The sequence below is a fragment of the Gracilinanus agilis genome, chromosome 2 (assembly GCF_016433145.1).
Source record: "Gracilinanus agilis isolate LMUSP501 chromosome 2, AgileGrace, whole genome shotgun sequence".
Taxonomy (NCBI): domain Eukaryota; kingdom Metazoa; phylum Chordata; class Mammalia; order Didelphimorphia; family Didelphidae; genus Gracilinanus; species Gracilinanus agilis.
Genome location: NC_058131.1, coordinates 310454459 through 310481085, shown reverse-complemented (window position 1 = coordinate 310481085; position 26627 = coordinate 310454459). Strand labels below are relative to the sequence as shown.

The following is a 26627-nucleotide window of genomic DNA, read 5'->3' as shown; positions in this document are numbered from 1 at the left end:
AGAACTATCAGTTATCCTCAATCTAGTTTAGCCCATTTTTTTTTTTTGGACCATTTTACCAAGGTGTTGCCAATGTGCATGTCACAGCTCCTTGGGGAACCAGGTGAGAATTGGATGAAAGGTGGATACCAAAAGAAAATGAGTAGCCTTAAATACGGTTGGCAAGCCCTCACACCAGAAGTGCTAGTCCTCCCTGTCACATACCTTTATGTGACCAGTATTGCCCTATGCACAGCATAGGGAACAAGAATATCTGATAAGGTTACTAACATTAAAAAAAAAAAAAAAAGTCTGCAATCTAGTAGTAGTAGCTGAGTAATAGTAGTAGCAGTACTAGACACTAAGTAGTACTAGTACCAGTAGTAGTCTCAATTAATAAATGCTTATTGACTGACTTGTGTCTCATTTTTGCTGGGATAGAAACTCCAGGGCCTCTCAACTATATTTTTGTTGTTCAGTCATTTCTACCATGTCTGACTCTGTGATCCTATTTGGGGTTGGAGTGGTTTGCTATTTCCTTCTCCAGATTATTTTACAAATGAGGAAACTAAGGCAAACAGGATTAAGTGATTTGTCCAGTTAAGCAACTAGAAAGTGTCTCAAATTTCCCGACCCCTGTACCACTGTCTAATCTATATACTTGGTTTTAAACTGCAGTCTCTAACACAGAATAGGGGCTGGAGCATCAAGAATGTTAGTGCTGTTAATTTCCCGGAGCAATCTATCTATCTATCTAATTCAAACAAGTCCTCATTGAAATAGAAGGCTGAGGCAAAAAATTAGTATTTCTTATTGCAATTTTAAAATATCAGAGTTCCAAATAAACAATGCCACAAACGAGATGTGGGCAAAGCCCCAGTGCAGCTTTAAGCTTTTAGAGGTAAAAGCCGTACTCACTAAAACTAAAGGCAACTTTCCCCATGGGAATTAAACAAAAATATCAAAACAAAAACAAAACCTGGAACCCAGTCTTCTGATCTGGGAATCCGTTTGTACAAACTTAAAACTTAAACGCCACGGGGACTATGCCTGCCTGAGAGAAGAACCAGGCTCACTCTGGTTCAAAAAGATATATGTCCACAACCTCAGACGCCGCCTTTATGGGCGAACCCACCCACCCATCCATCCACGCCAGGGGTCGCAGGACTTCCGGAGGACACTCCGCGCCCTTTCTCCCCTCCCTCTCTTTCTCTCTTCTCGTCTAAGCTCCCTCCCAGGGCTCCAAAAGAGAAGGGGCCTAAACCCTACTCCTCGCCCCTTTTCCACTGACGAAATTGTGTCCCACTGTGCCCCACTCCATCCAGGATACCTTCTTCTAGGGGGTCAAGGCCGGTCCCGTAGGTGACTAGATCATCTTCGCTGTCACTACCGCGGGCCGCCATCTTGTTCCCTCAGACTCCGCCCTGCTACCAACTACGGTAGCCTCTGAGGTCCAAAACTCTCACTTTTCCTACCGTTTTTCTCTTTTCTCAGTTACTAGGTTAATTGTCTCTACTAGAGCCGCTTCAAAGAACTCGTGTACTTCGCTCCCTGGGAATCTAGGGCTCTTGTGACCACGGCAGAGGAGCCCCAGTCGAGCCTCCAGTTGCAGAACCTAGGTTTTGTGTTTGCGTCAATTTGAAGATCTTTTGAGAAGTCAAAGTTGACCAACTGGGTCCCACTCCTTTACTCTCCAAAACTGGCATGGTGCTAGAGACTGAGTCACTAGACCTGAGTTCTAGTCCTTGTTCTTCCACAGGACTAGCTTTGTGACTTTGGGGCAAATACTCTTCCAACCAACAAGCTTTTATTGGGTACTTATTAGGTACCAGTTAATTTCCATTTATTAATGCTAATGGAACAAATTGTTCCCATCCTCATTTCATTAAGGTATGTCATCAAGGGCTGGGCTAGGTATTTCTCAACTCACTGATGGGTTTGAGGCTTGTCTGTTACCCTCAACCCACTTTAGCCTATCTGCAAGTCTGCTGGGGTGTGGCCAAAGAGCATGCTAGGGTTTCTTGGAACCACAAGTGAAAACTGAGTGGCAGGTACACCCCAAAGGAGGAAAGTACCCCTGAAAGAGACTCAGCAGACCCTTGAACCAGAAGTGCTAATTGTCCCCAACATACCATGCAGTGGATGTAGTAGAATCAACTTGAGGAGAGCCAAATGTTAAATTTTCAGGGTAAGCCTTTACAACTGAGAAATAGATAAACGCTAGAAATCAGGGTTTGATTTGTTGTTTTGTGGATTGTCTAGACTTAAGAAAATGAAGGAAACAATGTTAATAATACAGATTAGACTTTAAAGGCATGCATAATTACCCATAAGTTTAGGCAGTTGTTAAACATTTACCAGCACACCCCTGCATATCTTTCAAGCCTCATTGAAAATTACTCTTCCTCAACACACACATCTGTTCCCCATGTCTGGAATATACTCCTTCATTACCTCCATCTCAAGCACCACATTATATTATTAAACTTTTTCTGATCCTCCCAACTGCTAATGTTCTCCTTCTCTATCTACCTTGGATTTAACTACTTTGAAATAATTGTATTGATTCTTTTTATATTTACTTTGTATGTATTTACATATTTACTTGTTTCCCATGTTAGAAAGTAACCCTTGAACAATTCTGAAGGACTTATGCCAAAGAATGCTTTACATCTCCAGAGAAAGAATTGTTGGAGTCAGAATGCAGATGAAAGCATATGATTTTTCAATTGTTTATTTGGGTTAATGTTTGGGGGTTTTGGTTTTATAAGATTACTCACAAAAGTGAACAATACAGAAATATGTTTTACATGATAATACATGTATAACCCAGATCAAATTGCAAGCCAGCATCCAGAGGGGGAAGGGAAGGGAAGGGAAGAAGGAAGATAAGTTCAGTCATATAACTTAAGAAAACTTGTGGGGGCAGCTGAGTAGCTCAGTGGATTGAAAGTCAATCCTAGAGAAGGGAGATCCTCGGTTCAAATCTGGACTTAAGACACTTCCTAGCTGTGTGACCCTGGGCAAGTCCCTTAACTCCCATTGCCTAGCCCTTACCACTCTTCTGCCTTAGAACCAATACATAGTATTGATTCTAAGATGGAAGGTAAGAGTTTTTTAAAGAAAAGAAAAGAAAGCTTGTGTGGAAATTTGTTATAACATAATTGGTAATAAATAAATTAAGAAATAAAGGAGAAAAAAAAGTAACCCTTGAGGGGCAGCGAGGTAGCACAATGGAGAGAGCTCCAGGCCTAGAGCCAGGAGGACTTAGGTTCAAACATAACCTCAGATACTTCCTAGCTTTGTGATCCTGGACAAGTCACTTGATCGCAATTGCCAAGACCTTGCTGCTCTCCTGTCTTAGAACTGATACTAAAACAGAAGGTTTACTTAAAAAAAAAAAATAACCCTTGAGAGTAAGAATTCTTTCATTCCTTTTATTTGTATTCCTATGTCCTAGTCTAGTGGAGCACAAACAGGAGACAATGAAAAAATGCTTGTTGAATAAATGATTGAAGATAAAAACATGAATACATTATATAGGGAAGGGTGGAAGAGGGGAAGTGTCACCTTCCATATCTGTAAACACAATGAAGTTGTATTGTTTGTTCTATAGACTCTTCTAGCTCTATATCAATTAAATACTGATCCCCAGGTTGTCTTGAACAAGCTAAGGAAATGAACTCCTTTGAAATGAGGAGAAATCCATTCCAAAGGTCCTAGGAAACTTTATAGGCAGGAGTGTACACCTGGCTGGGGGGGGGGGGGGCGGAGGGCAAAGGGAGTATACACAACAGGTATTGTTAAACAATAGTAGTATTGGTTCCAAGGCAGAAGAATGAAAAAGGCTAGGCAATTGGGATTAAGTGACTTGCCCAGGATTACACAGTTAGAATGTATCTGAAGCCAAATTTGAGCCCAGGACCCACTGTATCCAGGCCTGGCTCTCTATCTACTGAACCACCCTATACAACACACTTTTAAAGTTAATCTAAATTAATAAAATTTTCTTTAGCACTTTCTTAAGTCTAGACAATCAACAAAACAAAAAATCAAACCTAATTTACCTACTTCCAAGATATAAATACTCAGGTAGAAAATTTAATAATCATTCCTCGCTAGTCTATAGAACAGTCATCAGCAACCTTTTTGGCTGTGAGAGCCATAAACGCCACATTTTTAAAAATGTAATTTCGTGAGAGCCGTACAATGCTCACAGTGTGAGCTCCAGTAACAGTGCCTGAAAAAAAATTGACTTTATGGCTCCTGCAGAAAGAGCCATATCTGGCCCTCAAAAGAACCACATATGGCTCCAGAGCCATAAGTTGCCAACCCCTGCTATAGAAGCTCTAACATACTCCTACATGTTCGTAACTCCTTAAAGGGATGGATACACAGCTCTAGTCTCTGACACCAAGAATTGTACTAGGCCTGGTAGATAGATAGATAGATACATACATACATACATACATATATACATAAAATATATGTGTATATAAGTATAGGGCAGGAAACTTCAACTGATTGCAAGAGAAAGGAAAAAGATAAAAGATTCTGATGACATTGTACAATTAATAGAATGCTAATCAAACAGTCCCATTTATTTCAATTATTAATAAAAAATCTTTACAAAAATGTCAACGTTTATGAGAAAGAATATTGAAAGAACTGGAAACTTCATTATAAGAGACTCTTGTAAGATCTCAGAGATTTTATTGTTGTTTGTTCAGTCATTTTTCACTAATGTCTGACTCAACTCCATTTGGAGTTTCCTTACAAAGATACTGAAGTGGTTTGCCATTTCCTTCTCCAGCTCATTTGATAGATGGGGGAACTGGACAAACAGTGTTAAGTAACTTGCCCAAGATCACACAGCTAATAAATGACTGAAGCCAGATTTGTACTTAGGAAAATATGTCTTCTTGACTCTAGGCCCAGTACTTTATCCACTATGCTACCTAGCTGCCTCCAAAGTCTTCCTATTTCCTTCTTTGTTAATCTGGGCTATTTATATATATTTTTAAAATTGATCTATTTTTGCTTAGATTGTCAGATTTAACAACATATAATTGGGCAAAATAACTCCTAATAATTGCTTTAATTTAATCTTCATTAGTTGTGAATTCTCCCTTTTCATTTCTGACACTAGATGATTTGGTTTTCTTTCTTTCTTTTTGATCAAATTGACCAGTAACCAAAATGACCAATCTATTTCTTTGTGTTTTTGTTGGGTTTTTTGTTTGTTTGTTTGTTTTTCATAAAAACAACTCCTTGTCTTATTAAAACAACTCCTTGTCTTATTTATTAGTTCAGTGGTTTTCTTACTTTCAATTTTATTACTCTTTCCCTTCATTTCCAAGATTTCTAATTTGATGTTTTTAATTTCTTGGGAATTTAATTTGTTAGAAATGGGAATTTTTAATTTGTTCTTTTTCTAGTTCTTTAGTTGCATGCCCAATTCTTTGATCTGCTCTTTCTCTATTTTATTAATGTAAGCCTTTAAAGATATAAAATTTTTTCTAAGTACTGCTTTAGCTCTATCTCAAGAATGTTGCTCTATTGTCTACTTATCATTCTCTTTAATGAAATTGTTGATTGTTTCTGTGATTTGTTCTTTGACCCATTTATTCTTTAGGATAAGGTTATTTAGTTCCCAATTATTAGGGTTTTTTTTCCTCCAACCCTTTGTTGAGTGTAATTTGTATAACTTTATGGGCTAAGAAGGATGCATTTACTATTTCTTCTTTTCTACATTTGGTTATAAGGCTTTTGTGTCCTATTATAAGATCAATTTTTGTGAAGATGGCATATACTTACTGAGAAAAAAACAATATTCATTTCTATTCCCATTCTGTTTCCTCCAGATGTCTATTAAATCTAACTTTTCTAAAATTCTGTTCTCCTCCTTAAGTTCTTGTTTATTTTTTGGTTTGACTTATCTAATTCTGAGAGGGGAAGGTTAATATCTTCTACTAATATAGTTTTGTTGTCAATTTCCTCTTGTAATTCATATAACTTCTCCTTTAGGAATATCGCTACTTTGCCATTTGATGCATATGTTTAATGTTTATATTACTTAATTATCTATGGTTCTTTTTATCAAGACATAATTTCCTTCCTTTTCTCTTTTAATTTTCACTTTTGCTTTATTTGAAATCATAATTGGTGCCCCTGTTTTTTTAACTTTAGCTGAAACATAATAGATTCTACACTAGCCCTTTACCTTTACTCTGTGTGTGTCTTCCTGTTTTAAATGTGTTTCTTATAGACAACATATTGTTGGATTCTGGCTTTTAATTCACTCTGCTATCCTCTTTCATTTCATGAGTAAGTTCATTCCATTCACATTCATAGCTATAATTACTAACTGTGCCATTTCTGATGAGAGTAAAGTTCAAGCATTGCCTGCTACCCTTCTCATCATTCCCTCCATTATATTGATTCTTATGCATCTACTCATCTGAGATAATTTACCCTCAACTTTCTCTACTTTTATCTTTTCCCAGTGTATTTCTCTTTCTTATCCTTTGATTCTGATATCATAATTGACTTACTCCATGCTCTTAGTCTATTCTCCTATTCACTGCCCTAATAATGATAAAGTTCTTAAATATCTTCAATACCTTAAATATCCTAAGTACTTAGGCACTTCAAGTATCATAAATATCTTAAGCATCTTAGTTATCACATTTTTATGTAGCAATATAATCAGTTTAATCCCATTGCTTCCCTTGATTGCCTTGAGTATCTTAAGTACCTTAGGTATAATGGATATCTTAAATGCAGAGAAGACAACAGAAGAAAGTTCAGAAAGAGCAAAGACAAGCAGGAGATTTTTGAAAGTAATGTGTCAAATTTATTATATACTTTAAAAAAACCATGCAGTATGAAATGGAGATTCATGGTTTCATATAAAATTCTTTTGGTGTTTTGCTTCCAAGCTCAAGAAATTCTTCTTCTTCTCCTCCTCCTTTCTCTTCTTTCTCCAATTTTTCATCCTTGTCCTCTCTCCTTCTCCTTCTTCTCTTTTTCTTCCTGGTCTTTTTCCTTATCTTCAAAATTTAAAAAGCAAAATCTTAATGAAGTCATTACTAAAATAGTTCCTTATCTCTTACTAAATCTCTATCAATGTACCGAGATTGAGAAATGGCCTTGGAACCAGGAAGAGCTGCCTGCAAGTTTCACCTTTGACACATAGTGGCTGTGTGACATTATACAGGTAACAACTCTAAAACCGTAAGTTGAATTGGTAAAAGGAGTCTGCTTGCCCAGGAGTTCCCTATATCAATGAAACCATAGGACCAGCCCTATCCAAATAATGATTATATAATAATTCTTTGTTCTTAGTTTAGCATTTTTTATCTAGTAAGATTTTATTCCAAGATGTCTAGTTGCATTCAAACTCACTACATACTAACTAACTAAATGACTAAATTGTATAAAGGGTAGTTCTCAAGAGATAGTATTGTTCTAATTTTACCACTATAGAAATTTAATCTCAAAAAGATTAAATAGTTTAATATCATACAACCAATTGATGATAGAATGAAAGGTTTAACAATAATTGTAAATTTATAAACTGATGCTCAGAGCTAAGATGTTACTGTGTTTTGTACATGTCAGAAATTCTCATTTGGGCTTATTTTGTTATAATATGCAACGGTTCATTGATTGTTCTGAGATGGAGGTTTCCTTGTGCAACATACAAACTGACTTCATGTAATTTTAGGCTCTGCTGAATTTTTATTATTGTGATGTTGCTAGAACAGTATTTAACCATGCTATAATCTGAACCTGCTGACTGTTAGACACATGAATTCCATAGTGAAGAAAATCTTCCATAATGTGTTATTTCATATATGTATGACAATTAACTTCCAAAAACTTAGTCACAGAAGGTAAAGAGCCCATGATTAGGTGTTTACCTCATTCAAAAAAATGATTCAGTTTAGTGATTCACTTATAATTCACTCAAAGCATTGTTTTGGTAATTTCAGAGTCCAACTCCCTTAGATAAAGAACTCCTAAAGAAATACTTTCCTGATCCTGAGTTCTTTATTTATATAAAATTGTTAAGAGTACCTGTAGAGCATTTTAATGAAGGAAAGTGTGAGAGGTATGCATGTGTCACATTTGTACAGGGTCAAAACATGTAACACTTGAATGGATATGTCTCCCATTTATAAAGTTTCAGGGGTAGCTCCACAGTTTTCACAGAACAATTCAATTGTTCCAGAGGTTCAGGTTTGGGATTAGAGTGAAATGAGACATTAAAAGACCTTCTAATAGTTAACTAAAAGAAGTTTACTTCAAAAACAAGGAAGAAAGAATATAAGCATTTATTAATACCTGCTATGTACTAAAACACTGGACTTAGTGCTTTACTAATATTATTTTCCTGTAATCCTTACAACAAACCCAGGGAGATGGGTATTCCAATTTTACAGATGAGGAAACTGAGGCAAGTGGAGTCAAACAGCTGTTAAATGTCTGAAATGGGATTTTGTCTTCCTATCTCTAGGCTTTGATCTGTCTTCTATCTACTGTCATTTATCTGCCTCTACCTTTCCATGGCATGAAAAGGATATTCAGAAAGAATATAGCATTGATTCAGTCAAGCACAGTTTTCCTGCCTCTGTGTTTGTTGGCAATACTGGCACACCATTTAGAAGTGTGTGTGTGTGTGTGTGTGTGTGTGTGTGTGTGTGTGTGTGTGAAGTCTGAAAGAGGAACCAATGACTCAATTCTTGTTGGCTTTTGTTCTCAGGCTACCAGGAGGATACATCAATGTCCACAGCCTGTGTCCCTTGAGTCAATTAAGTCTTCAGGACAATTTAATTACCTTTTAAGAGAAAAACTAGCATAGCTTATGTGGCAGTAACCTTAATCTAAATTACTTCTTCCACACATACATATCAATTTCTAGAGCTGGGCTAACTTCAATTCAATGCTAGGGGTTTACTTACATTTACATCAGTAATTTCTCTGCTTACAGATTTTCCTGTTTATGGAAATTTGCATTTGTTTAGGGCCACTATTTCAGTGGGCTTCTTGCATTTATGGCCTGTGAGTTACTGATCCTCCTCTTTCCCTAAACTTTAATCTCCACAGAAGCAAAATCTAAGCTTTTCCCAAATCTCTACCCACTCCCATTTTAGTCACACAAGGATTAGCAGTTCATCAGATTTACTTTTACATGAGGGGAGTAAAACAATAGCAAGGAAAAGATATTAAGCAATGGGGTGGTTGGGGAGATACAGTTTGTTTGGATTGAAAAGATAGAATCAGCTTTTTCTCCTGAGCTTTGCCCTCTGCCAAAGAAAGAATTGTGCATAGCTTAATGGAGATGCAAGTTTTAAGTTAATCAATCTTTAACAGGGTGAATTAGAGAAAAAACAGTTCCTTCTGGCTGTTTTATACACTCATTAGTGTATACTCCTCAGTTCCTGGCAGATTTGAAGAAGAAGCAGCTTTCACTCTCATCTGATTCCCATTATCTCCTCATCCAATTTTGAGAAAGCAGAGATGAGAACTAACTGGTTTATTATATACTGCCTGCCATTTTCCCTGAGTGGTGGGAAACAGGAAGTATATCTGCTCCTTCTGGTTTTGGGCTTCACTCAGGAGCTATCCCCAAAAAACAACACCAGAAATCCAAGTTCAAATGTGTCACTGGGCAGTGAACACTGGAATCCACCAAGTCTGTATCCACAGCCCTGCTCAGATTATAGATGCTAGTCTTCCTGGGAACCAGAAATCTTGCAATCCCTTTCAAAAAAATGACTAGAATGGACTTGAAATCTTTAGTTAGCAGGAATATCAAATTAATCATTGACACTGTAAAATAGCAAAAATAATTATTGTCCCAGGTAATCATCTCACAGTATCACTGAAAACAAATGCTCATTACTAATACTTGCAATACAGATCAAAATATACTATTTTTCACATTAGTTTAAACATTCATTTATGTTTTTATTTGGGTGTTTTGGTATTATGAGTATTCTCTTACAACAATGACCAAAATGGAAGTATATTTTGCATTATAATCCATGTATAATCCATATCAAATTGCTTAACATCTGGAGTTGGGGAGGAGACTATTTGGATCTTATAATTTCAGAAAACATATGTTGAAAATTGTTATTTCACATAATTGGGAAAATAAAATATATTAAAATAAATAAAATTTTAAAATAATAATACTACTTGCAAAAGATCTAGCATAACCCAAAGCATCACTTGTTAGGGAACTTTAGCAACTAAATACCTAAATTATATATAATACATATTACATGCATGTCTGTCGTAAAAGTACATGCATATCCATAGCACATCTGCAAAGTGTCATAAACAACAACAAAAAAAGCTAGCTAGCTATAACGATATTAGTCAGCTTAGAAAAAACAAAGCTAAGTATAATCTTAAATGCACAAGCAAATAAACAGTGAACAAAAAAGTATATTCTACAACTAAATGATACTGCTATCCTATAAGCATAACACAAGTCTGTAGCAAATAAACATATTAAGAAAATAATAAAATAGAAGCACAACTGAAGCATGAATCAGTAGCACTGTATCAATAAATATTCAGTTTGCAAGGTATACTTTACATGGACAATCAGTCATGACTTTGTGTAAAAAATATTTTTTTCTGGTTCACCTGTAACATCTTAAATTAGTATGATCATAAATCAAAAGAGTCTGTCTCTTTTGTAACCTGCTGACCACTCTGTTCCCCTATGTGGATATGGTATCTGCATTGAAATGAAAAAGTCAAGCAGATTACTGCTCCCAGAATGCACCTACAGATCTAGTCATTATAAATCCTTGAAATTAAAGCAAGCCAAGCCTCAAAAATGGTGATTCTATTCTCTATCTGAAGGAGGCACAACCTAAACACTACAAATTATGCTCCCTAAATGTATTTAGATGGGAGACATTACTATTCCAGTATTATATGTTAGTGGCCCTGTACACATTGCCTATGGGCACCTCTCACCCTTTTTTCCATTAAGAAGCTATACTTAGAGACTTTACAATTTTATCTATGATTGCTTGTCCAGGATCTTGGAGGGAGCTGGGAAAAGATCTGGCTGACACGGGGGAACCTGCTCAATCCTGACAGCCTTCCTTCCTATATGAGTATCTGAAAGAATAGCTGCCATTTCCAGCTTCTGCTTGCTCTTTCTCAAAAACACAGTCGCAGAATTTTAAAATAAACTTTGGGATAGTGTCTGCTTGAGTCTCTTCTCTACTTAGGAAAACTTGTAATGTTCTTGCTCTTGTTAACTTGGAAATAACATAGAACTACTAAAGTACTCAGCAAAAAACAAGTCTAATCAGGAAAGAGGTCCAATAATCAGCAGCTATCACAGAGCCAGGTGCCAAGATAATACACAGAGTCGGAACCCTGGGGCTCTTGGGACAGTAACTCTGGGAGGATCACCTGCTAGATGATTCTCCTAAGACTGACAGTAGTTGGGGGTCTTTTATACCCTCTGGGGAACTTGGTACAGCAAACATACATGGACAGGGTACAAGAAGACTTGGTAAAAAGGCTGCAGCCAGCAGCTCCGGGTATCAGGGAGCAGTCTTCTACAATGAATACAAAAAGAAAGGTTTAAACCAAGAGCTGGGCTTCCTGGGATAGGACTTTAATACAATGGGAGAAGCTACTAAGACAGATAAGATACTCAACATTTGACTGTGTCTACTAGTCCCTCCCAAACTGGGGTTACCAAACACAAATTCAGTCCAAAACTGGTGTCTGGGACTTCCCTTGGGGTGAGTTCTCAGGGGGCAAGGGCAAACTTGAAACTTGCAGAAAACCCAGTTGACATTTACTTATCATGTGTTATTTTATATCATCTAGAAATTCTCTGCTGAAATTTGGTATACCCTTAGCAGCCTGATCTTAGTTTTTATTTACATGACCAATAAAAGTTAAAATTCATGAAAAAACATTTGCCAATATGGTACAACCAGCGCTTACTGCTGGATGTCTCTCATCTCATAAGAACCAAACAATAATGAGCCAGTTTTTCCCAGGAGCTATACTTTGGCTGTAGAAGAAATGAAACAGAACGCGCAGAAGTATTAAAATGGAGAAGAAGAGTCCTAGAGCTGGCATAAGGATTTTTGCATTCAAATGCTATTTACTACCTGTTTGATTTTGGACTAGTCAGTTAATATATTTGAGACTCAGTTTCAAAAATTGTAAAATGAAGAGATCACACTTGATATCTTTAAGGTATCCCCAGCTCTAAAATGATGATCTCATAACTTGAAAGATGTTCACCCCCATGTACTAAAGACCATTTCTTGGTTTTTTTTTAACTGAAGGAAAAATATTTCCTCTGATGCTGTCAAGTTCTGGCATTTAGTAATTTTATATTATAATTATTGCATCTTCTAGATTATAAGGTCTGTAAAAGCAAGGATTATGTCTGATCTAAACTTTATATGCCTCTCAAACCCTAAACTAGTGATGGATCCACACAAAACAAATATTTGCTGAATTAAATGGATCCTATTGTTTACTAGATTATGTAAACCACTTCCTCCACTGCCTTTAAGCTTAGATGTTTTTTTCAGATGGCACTAAGTAGTTTATATAAATCACAGGTATTGGCTGAACTGGAAATTGCCATTTAAGATTATTTTTTCTTATTCAATAAGAAAGGTTTTGAACCCACATATGAATTCTAAAATAACCATTTTATGGATTATGGCATATTAAGACACTATAACCTATTTCTTAGGACAACAGCCCTCCTTCATGCTTAAAATTTTATGACGAAGTGCGTGGGCACCAGTTTCATGTAAAAAGAGACAACTCAGCAGAAAAGATGCTTATCCCTTCTTTGACAATACCATTCCAAGGAATGAAGGCAGGAGAGGGAGGGAGTTCTTTATGTTTTCTTCCCTGGTGTTTGCACTTTAAAAGAATGTGGTACAAGGTGACTAGTTTAGGTTTTGACATTTACTTCATTTTCTTTTGTTTTTTCTACTACTAGAACATTAAATTTGTTTATTCACAAACCTTTAGATAATCTTCAAAAGGAAATTTTAAAGAAGTGATTATTTCAAAACTTAATTTTTTTTGTTCTTATAATAAACCCAAATCAGATTTTCATTAAATTTTGAAACTTGACAACTGCTGAGAAAATATTTTCCTTTCAGTTAAAAAAAATCAACAACTTTTCTTTCATTCATGGAGGTCAGCATCTTTCAAATTATAGGATTATCCATGTAGAGCTGGAGATATGTTAGAGATCATCAAGTATAATTGAAGAAACTGAATCTCAAAAAAGTTAACTGAGTTGTCTAAAGTCATACAGATAGTAGATAGCATTTGAATCCAAGAATCCTGATTTTAGCTTTCTACTTCATTATAATGCCTTATGCTTTTACAAGTTCTGTTCCATTTTCTACTGTCAAAGTATAGCTTCTTGGAAAAAGTAGATCATTATTGTTTGGTTCTTAAGAAATAAGGGATACCCAGCAGTAAGTGCTGGTTGTATCATAATACAAGCAAATGTTTTTCATATGTTTTAACTCTAATTGGTCATACAAATAAAAAGTTAACCAGACTGCTAGATTATACATGAGTTTAGCAGAGAATTTCTGGATATTTTATAAAGAGTCAAAAGCAACTTCAGGCCAACTTAATTTTTCAAATCCTAATATAATTTAGCATATTGGAACATAATTATATAACTGAATAAGCAGTTTCATAAAATTCATTATCAGTAAGTATTTATTCTGGTACTTGATACCACATCGTTTCCCTGACAGTAGGAGAACATTTTCCTATTCCTGATTTTAGCCTTTAATTCTAAATTTTTTATTGATATCATTAATAAATTGATATATTGATATCTTATATAACTTGTATTTTAAAAACATATCCCCCCTCTTCTTCCTATAGAGTCATACTTTAAAATAAATGTAAGGTGGGCTTCTCCAGGTACATCCAGTTCTAACACGGGCATGTCATTTTGCCTGTGGAGCCCACTGTATCTTCTGTCCCATGCATGAAGGTATCTTCCTTTGATTGGCTATCTTTGTCTTTAAAACTGGCAAGACTGAACCATTTGACCTTTATAACAGGTAAAAGAGGAAGCATGTTTCTTTTCCTACTTACCTCTCTTTTACCCTACCTAGGAGAAATTAGTCCAATGGTTGTTTCTATTCTATATTGTTTGTCCTTCTCAGGTTCCAGGACTGAAGGTAATTCTAACTGACTGGAGTTTGAGCAGTAACCTTAAAGCCAGGATTGCAGGTGGGGTGTAACAGTCAGCCAGCCTTAGCATGAAAGTCCTCAGAAGCCAGGATGCCTAGACTAGAGCCCAAAGAGTCTTTTGGATTTGGAACTGGGACTATGAAAGCTGAGCAAAGCTATGAACCTAAAAATCCCCCTCCCTCCCCTGAGAAAGGGTGGTGCAAGGTGGCCAGAGAACTATGCATCCCATATTTTGAAGGAGTAAGTTTTTTTAAATTTGTGATTATATCTTCTGAAATAAATTTTTCTGTGTAAAAGCTAATCCGTCTGTTAGTGCCTATATGAAAGCTGGGTACAATAGACCTATACCCCCTACAATTGAGGGAACACCATTGGTGGAGACTGGAGTTATTTCCTTAGAGTCTAGAAATTCCCCAAACTCTCTTAGGGGTACCAGAGAACCCTGAGGGTAATAAATAACCTAACATACCTGGCCTTCTAGCAGAAGGGGCCTGGTTAGCTTATTACATAAAGAATAAAAGACAAGGACACCTAATCAACTAACAAAAAATCTGCCTTAAATTTAAAATTTCACATCCATAGTCCCCCACTCTGCAAAGAAAGGGAGAGAGGTGTAGAACTTTGAATTTAAAACAGTACCTAACACAAACCAAACACTATTCATTCTCAGGAGACAAGATGGGCACACAGAGACAATTCTCTTGTTAAAGTTTCTGTTACACTTGGAAGCAAAGACTAACACAAGAAAATAAGACAAGACAGTGTTAAGTTAGAAATTTCATGAGGTAGAATGTAAGTACTGTTCTTCAGGAGTATAAATTACTGATGAGTTGCAAAACTGAATTACTGGAGGGAGTTTTTGCTCCTTGAGTACTTTTGCCCACACTTTGGGTCTAGAGCCCAAAAGGCACTACAAAGTAGCATTTAATCTCTCTGAGCCTCAGGTTCCTCATCTTTAAAATATGGTTAATGATACCTGTATTATCTACCTCACAGAGTTGTGAGAATCAAACCAATTATTATGAACCTAAAGGATTTTGCAAACCTAAAAACTATAAATGTAAGTTATTGTTGTGGTAGTTATTATTGGAGTTCAGAGAAGGCAGAAATCAATGTGGTTTGGAGTAATAAAGGAATGAATGAATGAATGAAAAAATATTTATTAAGTGCTTTCATAAAGTAATGAAAGAAACAGAAATAGAAATACAAAAGTAAGACAGTCCCTGGCACTTCGATCTTTCAAGAACAAGATACTCCATCTCCTTCTCTTAGCTTCAGGCATTATCTCTGGCTTTTTCCCACACCTGGAACACTTTCTTTCCTTATTTCTTTCTGCTTTATTGGCTTCCTTTGAATCCCAAATAAAACCCCACCTTTTAAAAACATTAATTTTTAACATTCTTTTCTTTTTACATTTTGAATTCCAAATTCTCTTCCTTCCCCACCCCTTTCCCAACCTTTGAGAAGGCAAGCAATATGATATCAATTAAATATGTGAAATCATGCAAAACATTTCTATATCGGCCAGATTTTTATTGTTGGTTTTTGTTGTTATCGTTATTTTTGTTATCGTTATTGTTGGTAATGCTGTTATCAGTGTATTGTTATCATTATAGTTGTTGTTATTGTTATCCTTGTTTTTATCCTTATTGTTATAATTATTTTTAACATCAAAGTATTAGTTATCACTGTCATTATTATCAATATTGTTGTCATTTCTTATTATCTATTGTTTTTGTTGTCGTTATTGTTGTCATTATTATCATTTTTATCATCGTTGTCATTATTATTGTTGTTATTGTTCTTTTTTGTTGTCGTTATTATTGTTGTTGTTATTGGATTTTTTTGTGTCTGTATCATGACAGAGGCAATGGAGAACAGTAGAAACATTATCTTGGAGTTTATATTTCTAAATCCTTTTGGTCCCTACCATTTGGTATATTTTTCTTGGTAGATTTAAGTTGTGTTTAAATTTAAATTGTGTTTTCTGGAGAAATCATGCTAGGCAGCAAGCCTACCCCAACCTATCTTACCTTAAAGGCCTAATTTCTGTAATAAATAAAAGTGGGTCTCACCAGAGTTATAGATGTTTATTAATAAAAAGAGAGAGAGATTTCAGTCTTATTCACTTAGATAAGATTTGATCCTAAATTTCAGACCAAGATGGTCTCCTCCATACTGGCTGCCACTTGCTAAGCACGAAACCAGGAAGCCATTTTTTGTTTAATTGCAGAAGTAAAAAAAAAAAAGCCAGATTTTTTTTAAAGCAAGAAAAATAAAGTGAGAAAATTATATTTCAGTTTGTACTCAGAATTCATCACTTCTCTCTCTAGAGATTTTAGCAAGTTTTTATCATTAGTCCTTTGAAACTGTCATGGATCATTATATTGATCTGAGTAGCCAAGTCTTTCATAGTTCATCATCATTACAACATTGCTGTTACTGTTTTGGCTCTTCTCACTTTACTTTGTATCAGTTCATATAGGTCTTGCCATGTTTCTCTGAAACCAACTACCTTGTTATTTTTTATAGCACAGTAGTACTCCATCACAATCATGTGATACAACTTGTCTTGCCATTCCCAGCCATTCCCTAATTGATTAACATTCTTTGTTTCCTCCTGTTTACTACCACAAAAAGAATCCCTATAGATATAAAATTCCACCTTTTACAGGAAGCCTTCCCTCACTTAATAGTCTCTTATTTAGCTTGTATATAACTTGTATTGCATATATTTGTTTCCATGTTGTCTCCCCATTAGATTGTAAGCTTCTTGAGGGCAAGGATTGATTTTTGCCTCTTTTGTATCTTCAAATACTTAGCACAGTGCCCTATACGTTGTAGGCACTTAATAATTGTTTACTAATTTATTGATTAATTGATCTCAAGGAACTCACACTAATGTGGGAGGGAAGATAACAAATCATATAACAAAATAACAAAACAGCTGCAAATCATATGGAAAGGTACCATAGTCCTTAGGCTACAGTGGCAAAACAGATAGTAATCTTCTTTACTGTTAATTTCCACTGATAAAATTATATTAGTTTCTGATGTTGAGCCATTTGATATAGTTCAAAAGTTCAATGGCAAGAACTTTTTTTTTCTGAAAACTTCAGGAGCTGTGGTTGCAGCACCCACAAAAAGTTGCCAAGTCATATCTTCCCAAGGATAAATTCTTGCTGGGATGGTATCTTTTGTGCTAAGCTGGAAGCAGGACTAGTGAGGGGTATTGCCACCCCCATGGCTTTTCAGCTTACATGCCAGGTGGTGGAAGTCAATCAGCTGCTGGCATTGTTGATGGTAATTACTTCTCTCAGTGATGTTTTGGGTCCCAAAGCTGGAAGCAAGGCTGGTGGTCTGGGCAACCCAAAGGAACTATTCCCTTTTTTAAAAAATAGTTTTCTTTACAATCCTATGTATTTTATTTTATGCATTTAAAAACATTATTCTGAGAAGGGGTCAAAAGCTTCACTATAACATTAAAAAAAAGTTAAGAGCTATTGACCTAAAGTTACTACTAGTGCCTACAGAAACTGATTTCATGGTCTTAACTATTCAGTATGGACAGGAAGCTTGCCTCTGAAAGAATAAGAAATGAGTTTTGTATTCATTAAGAAGAAATATCCTTGGGGGCAGCTGGATGGCTCAGTGGATTGAGAGCCAGGCCTAGAGACAGGAGGTCCTAGGTTCAAATCCGGCCTCAGACACTTCCCAGCTGTGTGACCCTGGGCAAGTCACTTAACCCCCATTGCCTAGCCCTATAACAAATAAAAAAAGTTAATACAGAAGGATATATATATATATATATATACATATATATATATATATATAAAGATATAAGGGTTTAAAAATTTTTTAAAAAAAAAGAAGAAATATCCTTTCACTTTTGTTCTTTTCATCTATGTAGATGGTATTAAATTCCCAGATAATAATAATAGTAGTGCCTTAAGATTTGCAAAGCACTTTATATCTGTCATTTCATTTGGGCCTAACAACAGCCTTGTAAGATTATTTGTTATATTGTTATCCTCATTTTATAGATGAGGAAACTGAGACCCAGAGAAATGAAGTAATCTCCCCAGAGTCACACAGCTAAGGGACTCCAAGTTTGAACTTAAGTTCTTTCTGAACTTGAATATTTTCTGATCTCTTTAAACTCAAGACTTTCTGATTCCAAGTCTAGCTCTATCTACCCACTACCTACCTGCTCACAGACCAAAAAGAAAGGTGTTAATTCAATTTAATAATTCTTTTAAACTTTTAATGAGTGCTAGGCATTGGGGATACAAAGACCAAAAGGAAACATCTCCATCCCTTAAGAAGCCTATATTCCACTGGTGGAGTAAGCACACAGTTGAGTAAATACAAAGTACATGCAAAGTAAGAACCTATGCAAGTGGGAATTCAGCATAGAACAAAGGGTGTTATATTCGATTGTTAAGATCTTGGGTTTGAATTTCATCTCAGCAATTTACCACTTTTGTGACCTTGGATAGGACCCCTAACCATTCTAGACATGTTTCCCCATCTGTCAAAAGTGAGAGTATTATACTGAGTGCCTAGTGTTAAGCCTGGGCATAAGAGCTGATAAAAATAGCAGCACCTACTCAATGACAGGAAATCCCCCAACCAGTAACATCTGTTAAATGACAGGAAGACCCCAACCAGTAACATCTGATGAATAAATGAGAGGAGGACCCTCAAAATAGCATCTGCTGAATAAAAAACAACAAACACCCAGCCCCCAAGTTCCTACTCAAACTATATACGCCAGCTAGGGCCCTCATTCAAATGTTCCATTGTGGGAACTAAGCTCGAGCTTGCAATAAAACAGTACCTCCTGCTTTTACATTATCTGGTGTGCCACCCTAATTTGGGAAATCAGAACCAGGCTGAACACTAGGACAGTCTTTACTAGCACTACATCTGTGATCCCAAGTTGTTATTTTTACTTCCCCCCAACCCCCTGTTTCCTTGTAAAATTAAGAGGTATATGGCATCCAGTCCATTTTAGATCCAAATCTGTGACTTTGTAAGTCAAATTAATAAGCATTTAAGTGACTATGTGCTAGGAACTGTCCTAAGAGCTAGGGATACAACAAAAATGACAAAAAAAAAGTTACTGCTTTCAAGCAACACAAAATCTGAATTTTATAATGCAAAGTAATTTCTTTAAAAAATATTTTCTCAAATGTGCATCGGCCATGGGTGGGGGGGAAGTGCAGGGGGTGAAGGGGAAAGTAGGAGCATGAATCATGTAACCATGTTAAAAATGAATATTAATAAATGTTTAAAAAAAACTATTTTCTCAGTGGGCAACTGGGTAGCTCAGTGGATTGAGAGCCAGACCTAGAGACTAGAAGTTTGGGCTCAAATTTGACCTCAGACACTTCCCAGATGTGTGACCCTGGGCAAGTCACTTAATCCCCATTGCCTAGCCCTTACCGCTCTTCTGCCTTAGAATCAATACAGAAGATATGGGTTTTAAAAATAATAATTTCAGTCAGCAAAGGCCTGTCTTCTCTCCCTCCCCCACCTCCATTAAGAACAAAAGAAAAGGAAAAGCCCTGTTGCCAACATGTATAATTAGGCAAAACTAATTTCTTCATTGGTTATATTTTTTAAAATGTCTCTTTCTGCACTTTGAATTCTTTAGTTCTCTATCAAGAGGTGGATAGCATTATTCTGGAATCATGATTTGGAATTGCTAATATTATGTATATTTTTGTATATAATGTTCTTGCAAGAGTTTTTCATAGTATTGTATGGTAAATTTTAATTATTATCTTTAGGGTTTTTTCTGTAAGAGTATAATTATAAATATGTTGTTCTGTAACTATAAATATCTGTATTTAATATGTGTTGCATTTTGCAAGATGTTTTGCTTGCTTTCTTTTTCTTTATTTTTACTTTACTCTGTCTCTAGCATAGAATTATAGAATAAGTTAAATTCAAGCTGTATTAGACTGCATCCGGCCGTCAATCCACTACCCTGAAAACAGCTTGACCCTGACAGCTTTAGCTAACTATAACTGGCCATTACCATATTATTATTATTATTATTATCAAGAATAGTTATAACAGCTTTGTCCATACAAGCTTTGGATTACTTATAACAGTTCAACATATCAGCTTTAGCTGTATCAATAGCAGCTTAAGTTTGATTATAACAGTTAATTAATAATAATTTGGTTATCAGTACACCAGCTATTATTTACTTATTACACTAATCAGAATGCCTGCATTTTTCAAAGTTGTTTGTTTTTACAATAGTGTTGTCATCATATAAATTGTTTTCCTGATTCTGTTCATCCTTTATCAGTTCATATTATTCTTCCCATGTTCCTCTTAAATTTCTTGTCATCATTTATTTTAGCACAACAGTATTCCATCATATTTATACGCTATAACTTGTTCATCCATTCCTCAGTGGGTGGGCTCTCCTCAGATTGCCATTCTTTGGAACTCCAGGAGCTAAAATTTGTTTTGCATAACCTTTAGAAGGTAATTTCATTTGTTTGCTTTTCTTTAAAACCAATCCCTCCTTGGTATATGATTTGGGCTTTGGGTTTTAAGTGATTCCTCTATTACAAAGATGAATAATATGGAAATAGGATTTGAGTGATAATATATGTATAACCCAGTGAAATTGCTTGTCAGCTCTGGGAGGGGAGAGGGAAGAGAGGAGAAAGACAACAAGAATCATGTAACCATGGGAAAAAATTAAATAATTTTTTAAAAATAAAGAAAAAAAAGATGAATCTCTCCTTTAATCTACCATCTTTCTAAATCTTTCTTCTCTTATATCCCTGTTGAGTAAAATGTATATCTATACCCAACTGTCTACATATGTATTCTTTCCTCCTTTGACTAGTTCAGATGGGAGTGAAGTTCTAGGGACACTATTCAAGGTTCTTGGGTTTGGTATTCTAAAATACTTTCTCTTGGTTCTGAGGAGACATAGTGGTAATTTTAGGGTTAGGACTTTGGAGATGAGGAGTTAGAACTTAAATGAAGGATAAGTATCTTTTAGATAGGAATTACAGAACCATAAGATGTAGTTAGAAAGGCTTATAGTTTAATCCAGTAATTCCCAAAGTGGGTGCCACCGCCCCCTAGTGGGTGCTGCAGTGTTCCAGGGGGAGCAGTGATGGCCACAGGTGCATTTATCTTTTCTATTAATTGCTATTAAAATTAAAAAAAATAATTTCCAGGGGGCTAAGTAATATTTTTTCTGGAAAGGGGGCAGTAGGCCAAAAAAGTTTGGGAACCACTGGTTTAATCCAATCCCCTTTACATGAGTAAATTGAGGACCAGAGAGGTTGTTATATTACTCAGTCATATAGGAAGACTAAAACCCCAGAATTCTTGATTCCAAATCTTTTCATACCACAGGAGCAGTAAATTTATAGGGAGGAAAGGATAAGGGCCCAATCCGTAATCTAACCTGTACTGGAATATATAAGATTTTGAGTTAATTTAGAGACCTTTTGATCCAACCTATTTATATTTGAAGCAACTGAAGCCTAGTGTGTAAATTGTTTGCTTAGAGTAAAAATGACATCCTCTAACTCTATACCAGAGATCTTAAAGCCTCTTTGGAATTATACTTTGTTATTCAGTGACACTAGCCTCCATCTCATGACTACATTATTTTTCCACTGGCTGTCCCATTTGCCTGTAATACTCTCCCCTCCTCACTCCAACTTCCTGGCTTCTCTGGTCTCCTCAGGTCAAATCCTCCCTCTTCCCATGCCAACACTTACTCTGCTAGAGCCTTCCCTTTGAGATTACCTTTCATTTACACTATACATATATATATATATATGTATATAGTTGCATGTTTTCTCCCTCATTAAAATGTGAGCTCATCTAAGACAAAGATGATAAAAGTAGACCTTAAGCTCTCAGACAGATGGAGCCCTGAAAATCTCCAATTCAACAAGTCAATAAGCACATAAGAAGCACTTACAATATGTGTATCAGGCATTGCCCTAAACTCTGGGGATACAAAGTAAGTAAAAAAAGAGCCCGTCCTTAAGAAACTCATATTTGTATGGTAACATGCTAACAACTAAGTACAAACAAGATATATAAAGAGCAAATCAGAGATAATTTCAGAGAGAAGATACTTAACATTGGAGGGATCTGGAAAAACTTCTTGCAGAAGGTGGGATTTTAGCCGAGTCTTTAAGTATGCCAGGAGTCAAAGGTGAGGGGGATGGTGGAAGAGAATTCCAAGCACGGGGGACAGCCAGTGAAAATATACAGAAGGAGGGAGAGTGTTTTGATGGAGGAACAGGAAGGTCACTGTCTCTACCAGAATTTTAGTCATTTTAAAAAATCATAAACTTAACATCAACAACTACTTAATTGTTCAAAGAACAGAAAAAGATTGTATATTAAACAGTAAATCTCGATTACATATTTTTCTTTAAAAAGTATATATTAAATTTAACACGTCGATACCAATATTGCCCAGCTTTTTATCTCCCCGTCTGAATTTTCTTCTGTGCATTTAAAAAAAAGTATCAATGCTCATTTCTGATTGCAGTTCTATCCTACCCACCCAACTTCGCCCAACTCTCCTCTCCCAAATCAAAATCCCTCTCCAGGGATATAGTAAAGCGGTCATTTGTAATGCAATTTGTAAAATAGTGGCTCTTTGGGACCCCTCAAAAAAAAAAAAAAAAAAAAGACGTGTGGGGGGGGAGTACAGTAATTGACTCTTTTAACTCTACCGCAAAACCTGGAAGCGTTCATGGGCTGCTGAGACCCTGGTGTAAGGGCAGCGGGAGTTATGGTGGAGGCGGAGGACGCTTTAGGTCCAACTTTTTAAACATGGGTTGCCCTTTGAGCTGGGAAAGCGGACTAGGTATGAACACGAAGTCGGGAGGCTCCAGGCGGGACTGAGTCGAGCCTAAAGTTGATTAGATGACCTTTCCACCAAAGCCCGGGTGGGCTCACAGACAATACTGATTTCCGCCCTCTGCGAAAGCAGCAAACAGAGAAGACCCTAGTCCCACCTCTGGCCACCCAGCCGCGCCAGCCATCTTTTGTCCCAAGGTTGCTGTGCACACGCAGAGCCTCGCCCTCAGGTGTATCCTATCGCGGAGAGCGGGGTGTAGAATTGAAGATCATTGGACTGAGAGGGAGGGGGAGACAGAGGGAATTTGCGCAGGCGCAGTGCCTCTCTCTCAGGTGTCTGTTGAGTCTCCCTAGCGCGATAGGGGGAGGGGAGAACAGTTGGGCTTGGCTGGGGGAGGGGTAGCAGGCTCTATTCCCATCCCCCACTCCCCAGAGAGACTTCTGGAGAGCCGAATCTGTTGTTGCCTGTGAAATTAAGAGGGGCACGAGTCTCGATTACTTCAGGATTTTTTTCTTTTAATACCCTGACTTGGAAGGACCGTGGGACCTAGTCAGTGACTACCCCTCCCCCCCCAATAAAGGGATGTTTGAGGCAGAGGCACCGAGAGCAATCTCCAAAGGCAGGAATTTCTATTTGAGGATGGGTTTGGGATGCTAGATTTGTTTTGTTGGGGGGAGGAGTAGTCTATAAAGGGGTCGGTTGGTACGGAACAGTAGCTACTTTGGAATCCCCTACCCCCTCCCTATCGTATTTTTATTGCCCACTTCTACAATTCTGCTTTTGGCTCTAGAACTTTTGAGGTTTTAGCCTTGCTTGATCGGCATTGTATGGGCTATCTTAGGGATTAGCTGTTCCCCTGTAATTAAAGTTTCCTCCTGGAAGCTTTCCACGCTTACCCAACTTATTCCAGTTTTAGATCTCTCCTCTTTATTTCTTTTGGAAAGGATATTAAACATGGTCCAATTCCCTCTTAGCACTTCTCTCGTTTTATAGATGAAGCAGCTAAGTTAGCTGAGAGACTGACTTGCTCGCGGAGTTCGCAAAACCGAGAGTAGAACTCCAGTTTCTGGCTACCAGCCCAAGTAGCTTTCCACTGCACCTGCCTATACTACACGGTTACGGTTGATATCCCTTTTGTTCCCTGTGGTCAGAAATAAGGACCAAATTCGTTTTCTTCCCTAAGCATAAGCTGCTCTAAGTTTCCAGGACAAAAGTTCCTTCTGTTTTAGGATCCTCCTCTATGGACCAGGGTGGCTCAGTGGGGATCTCAAAGCCTTGTGTAAAGGCACTGGGGTGGCGGGGGGGGGGGAGGGGGGGCACATAGCTGGCCTAGAGGAGGCTTGTATTCAGTGAAAGCCTGAATATGATTGAAGGAAGGCTGCCCCAACACCACACTTACAGGCTGAGCTCAGGGTCGGTAGGAACCCTGGATTTTTCGGGGTGATCACAGGCCTTTCCAGGACTAATCTTTCCCTCCAGGTCAGCTAGTCTTCTTTCCTAGAGCTGCACCACCCCTGGCTCAGGGTTTCCAGGGCTCCGGGGGATACAAACAGGAGGAGGAGGAGAAGAGAGGGAGGGTGGAGGAGTGAGCTCAGCCTCCCTCCTTTACCAGTAGGGGGAGGGGGAGGGGTCAGGGATCGAGTCGCCAGCCCAGCCTGCCAGCCAGTCCCGCACTCTGCTAGGACGCTGCGCCGCGGCTGGATCTATCTGAAGAACCCCTGCCTTTCCCAGGCCAGCTCCCAACATGACGGACACCTTGCCGCCCCCGGCCCGCAGACCCTTAGAGGAGGAGGGAGAATGCTATTTCCGAAAGGTGGGCAGCTCTGAGATTTGGGATAGGGGAGCAGAGGTGTGGGAAAAACGGCGAATCTGGGATGGGGTGGAGGGGAGTTGTGACGACTTTAGGTGAGTTGGGCTCCTACTTGGGCTCGTACTTAGGCTCTGGTGGTGCCACGTCCCAGGCAGGTGCAGCGCGTACCACTCCCAGGAAAGCCTCGGCGCCCCTTCCTTCAGGCCCCCAAAGCTGCTCAGCGCCCTCTAATCTCCCGGGTCATGGCGAGGAAATGGACGATGGAGATTTAGCCTGTCTGAACTGGGAGGTCTACTTGGTTTTTTCTGGAGAGGAGTCCCTTCCTTTCTCTCCCTTTGCTTTCCACTCTCTTCCTGGCCTTCCTTGGAGACATGTGGACCCCATGAGGTCGTGAGGAATAGGGATGGGCTGCAGCAGGCACTTTTTCTGGAGTTTAAACCCCATGTTGAAGGAACTGCTTAAGCGGAGAGTCGATGTGAGAACGATGAAATGGGGTGATTCTGGAGGCAGCTTGATAGAGCACTGAGATTTGAGGAGTTGGCTAGATTTTAGTCGCTAAGGACAGGACAATAGTGGTGGTTTACAGTTTGAAGAAGGGAGCAACTCTTCCAATAGGTCAAGTTACCTGTAGTATTCTAACCTTGGGAGCTCATTGGTGATTTCCCACACCACCAGTTTCAGCAGGTGTCTCTTTTAAGTTAGATAAGTTCAGATGGAAACCTACTTTCCCTAGCCCCGAAGAAGTGAGTTGGCAAAGTATAAATTAATATGAAATTTTCATTTGACATTTGTATCAAAATTTCATTTTCCTCAGTATGTATTTGAAACAGTTATTTTGACCAGATAATGTATTCCTTGTAAAGGGGTGGGGGTGGGGAATAGACTGTGGTCTCAAATATACTATAGCATATAGCATATAAAATAACTTTCCTCCAAAGTTAGTGGTGAAATGTCAATTTGCAAATGCATTTTATACTTGTTAGAAAAATTATTATTTTTATTTATAAAACCCTAGTAAAGCAGTTTGTTTCAGGACTTCTCACTTTGGGATATGCTTTTGGAGTTGGTAAAATGGATTTAAGACAGATTTAAGTTAGGGAAAACCACTGTGTAATTTGTGGCAAGTCACTTAAGCTATCAAGGCTTCAATTTCCCTAACTGCAGAATGAGGAGCCTAGCCCAGATGATTTCTAAGAACAATTCCAGCTCTAAAATGGAATCATTCTATGATTTTATGAAAATACAGCATTAGGGAAATTCGGGGCTCTGGGAGACTTTGAACCCATGTATCAAATGTCAGGTTTCAATGTGGGTAGTAAAGGCAGTCACTTTTCTCCATCTCTACAACTTATATGAATACTACTTTCATTTGCCTTTCAGTAGTTGTGCATAAGCAATTATTCATGTAGAGGGCTGTGGAATGGACCAGAACTACCAATCATGTTTTCTGGAGAACTATAAGACAATTCTGAATTAAACAAAATTTTGCCAACTACACCATTCATATTTATCATGTACTTACAGGGGTGCATGGTACTTCCAGGCAACTTAGAAAGCTGGGAGAAGTCTTGCCTATGCAAAGAGAGATAATGATTAGGCAATAGAGATTTGGATGATGCAATATCCAAACAAGTTTAAGTAGGCAGATCATACCACAGTGGGAAAGATCCATGGTAACATAGTAAAGAGTTTTAGAGGCCCTTTTCTATTTTGATC

The 26627-nt window shown here is 37.5% G+C and overlaps 2 protein-coding genes across 2 annotated transcripts in view; one reads left to right on the top strand and one right to left on the bottom strand.

The window, feature by feature from the left end:
* Positions 1-1382, bottom strand: part of GPATCH1 (G-patch domain containing 1) — a 53845-nt gene extending 52463 nt beyond the window's left edge. Inside the window, exon 1 of the mRNA XM_044661448.1 lies at positions 1310-1382. Within this exon, the coding sequence (XP_044517383.1) occupies positions 1310-1382 (73 nt within the window). The remainder of the gene's footprint in view (positions 1-1309) is intronic.
* Positions 1383-24845: 23463 nt separating this feature from the next.
* Positions 24846-26627, top strand: part of RHPN2 (rhophilin Rho GTPase binding protein 2) — a 74994-nt gene continuing 73212 nt past the window's right edge. The window contains exon 1 of the mRNA XM_044664185.1: positions 24846-24950. Coding sequence (XP_044520120.1) covers positions 24846-24950 — 105 coding nt within the window. The remainder of the gene's footprint in view (positions 24951-26627) is intronic.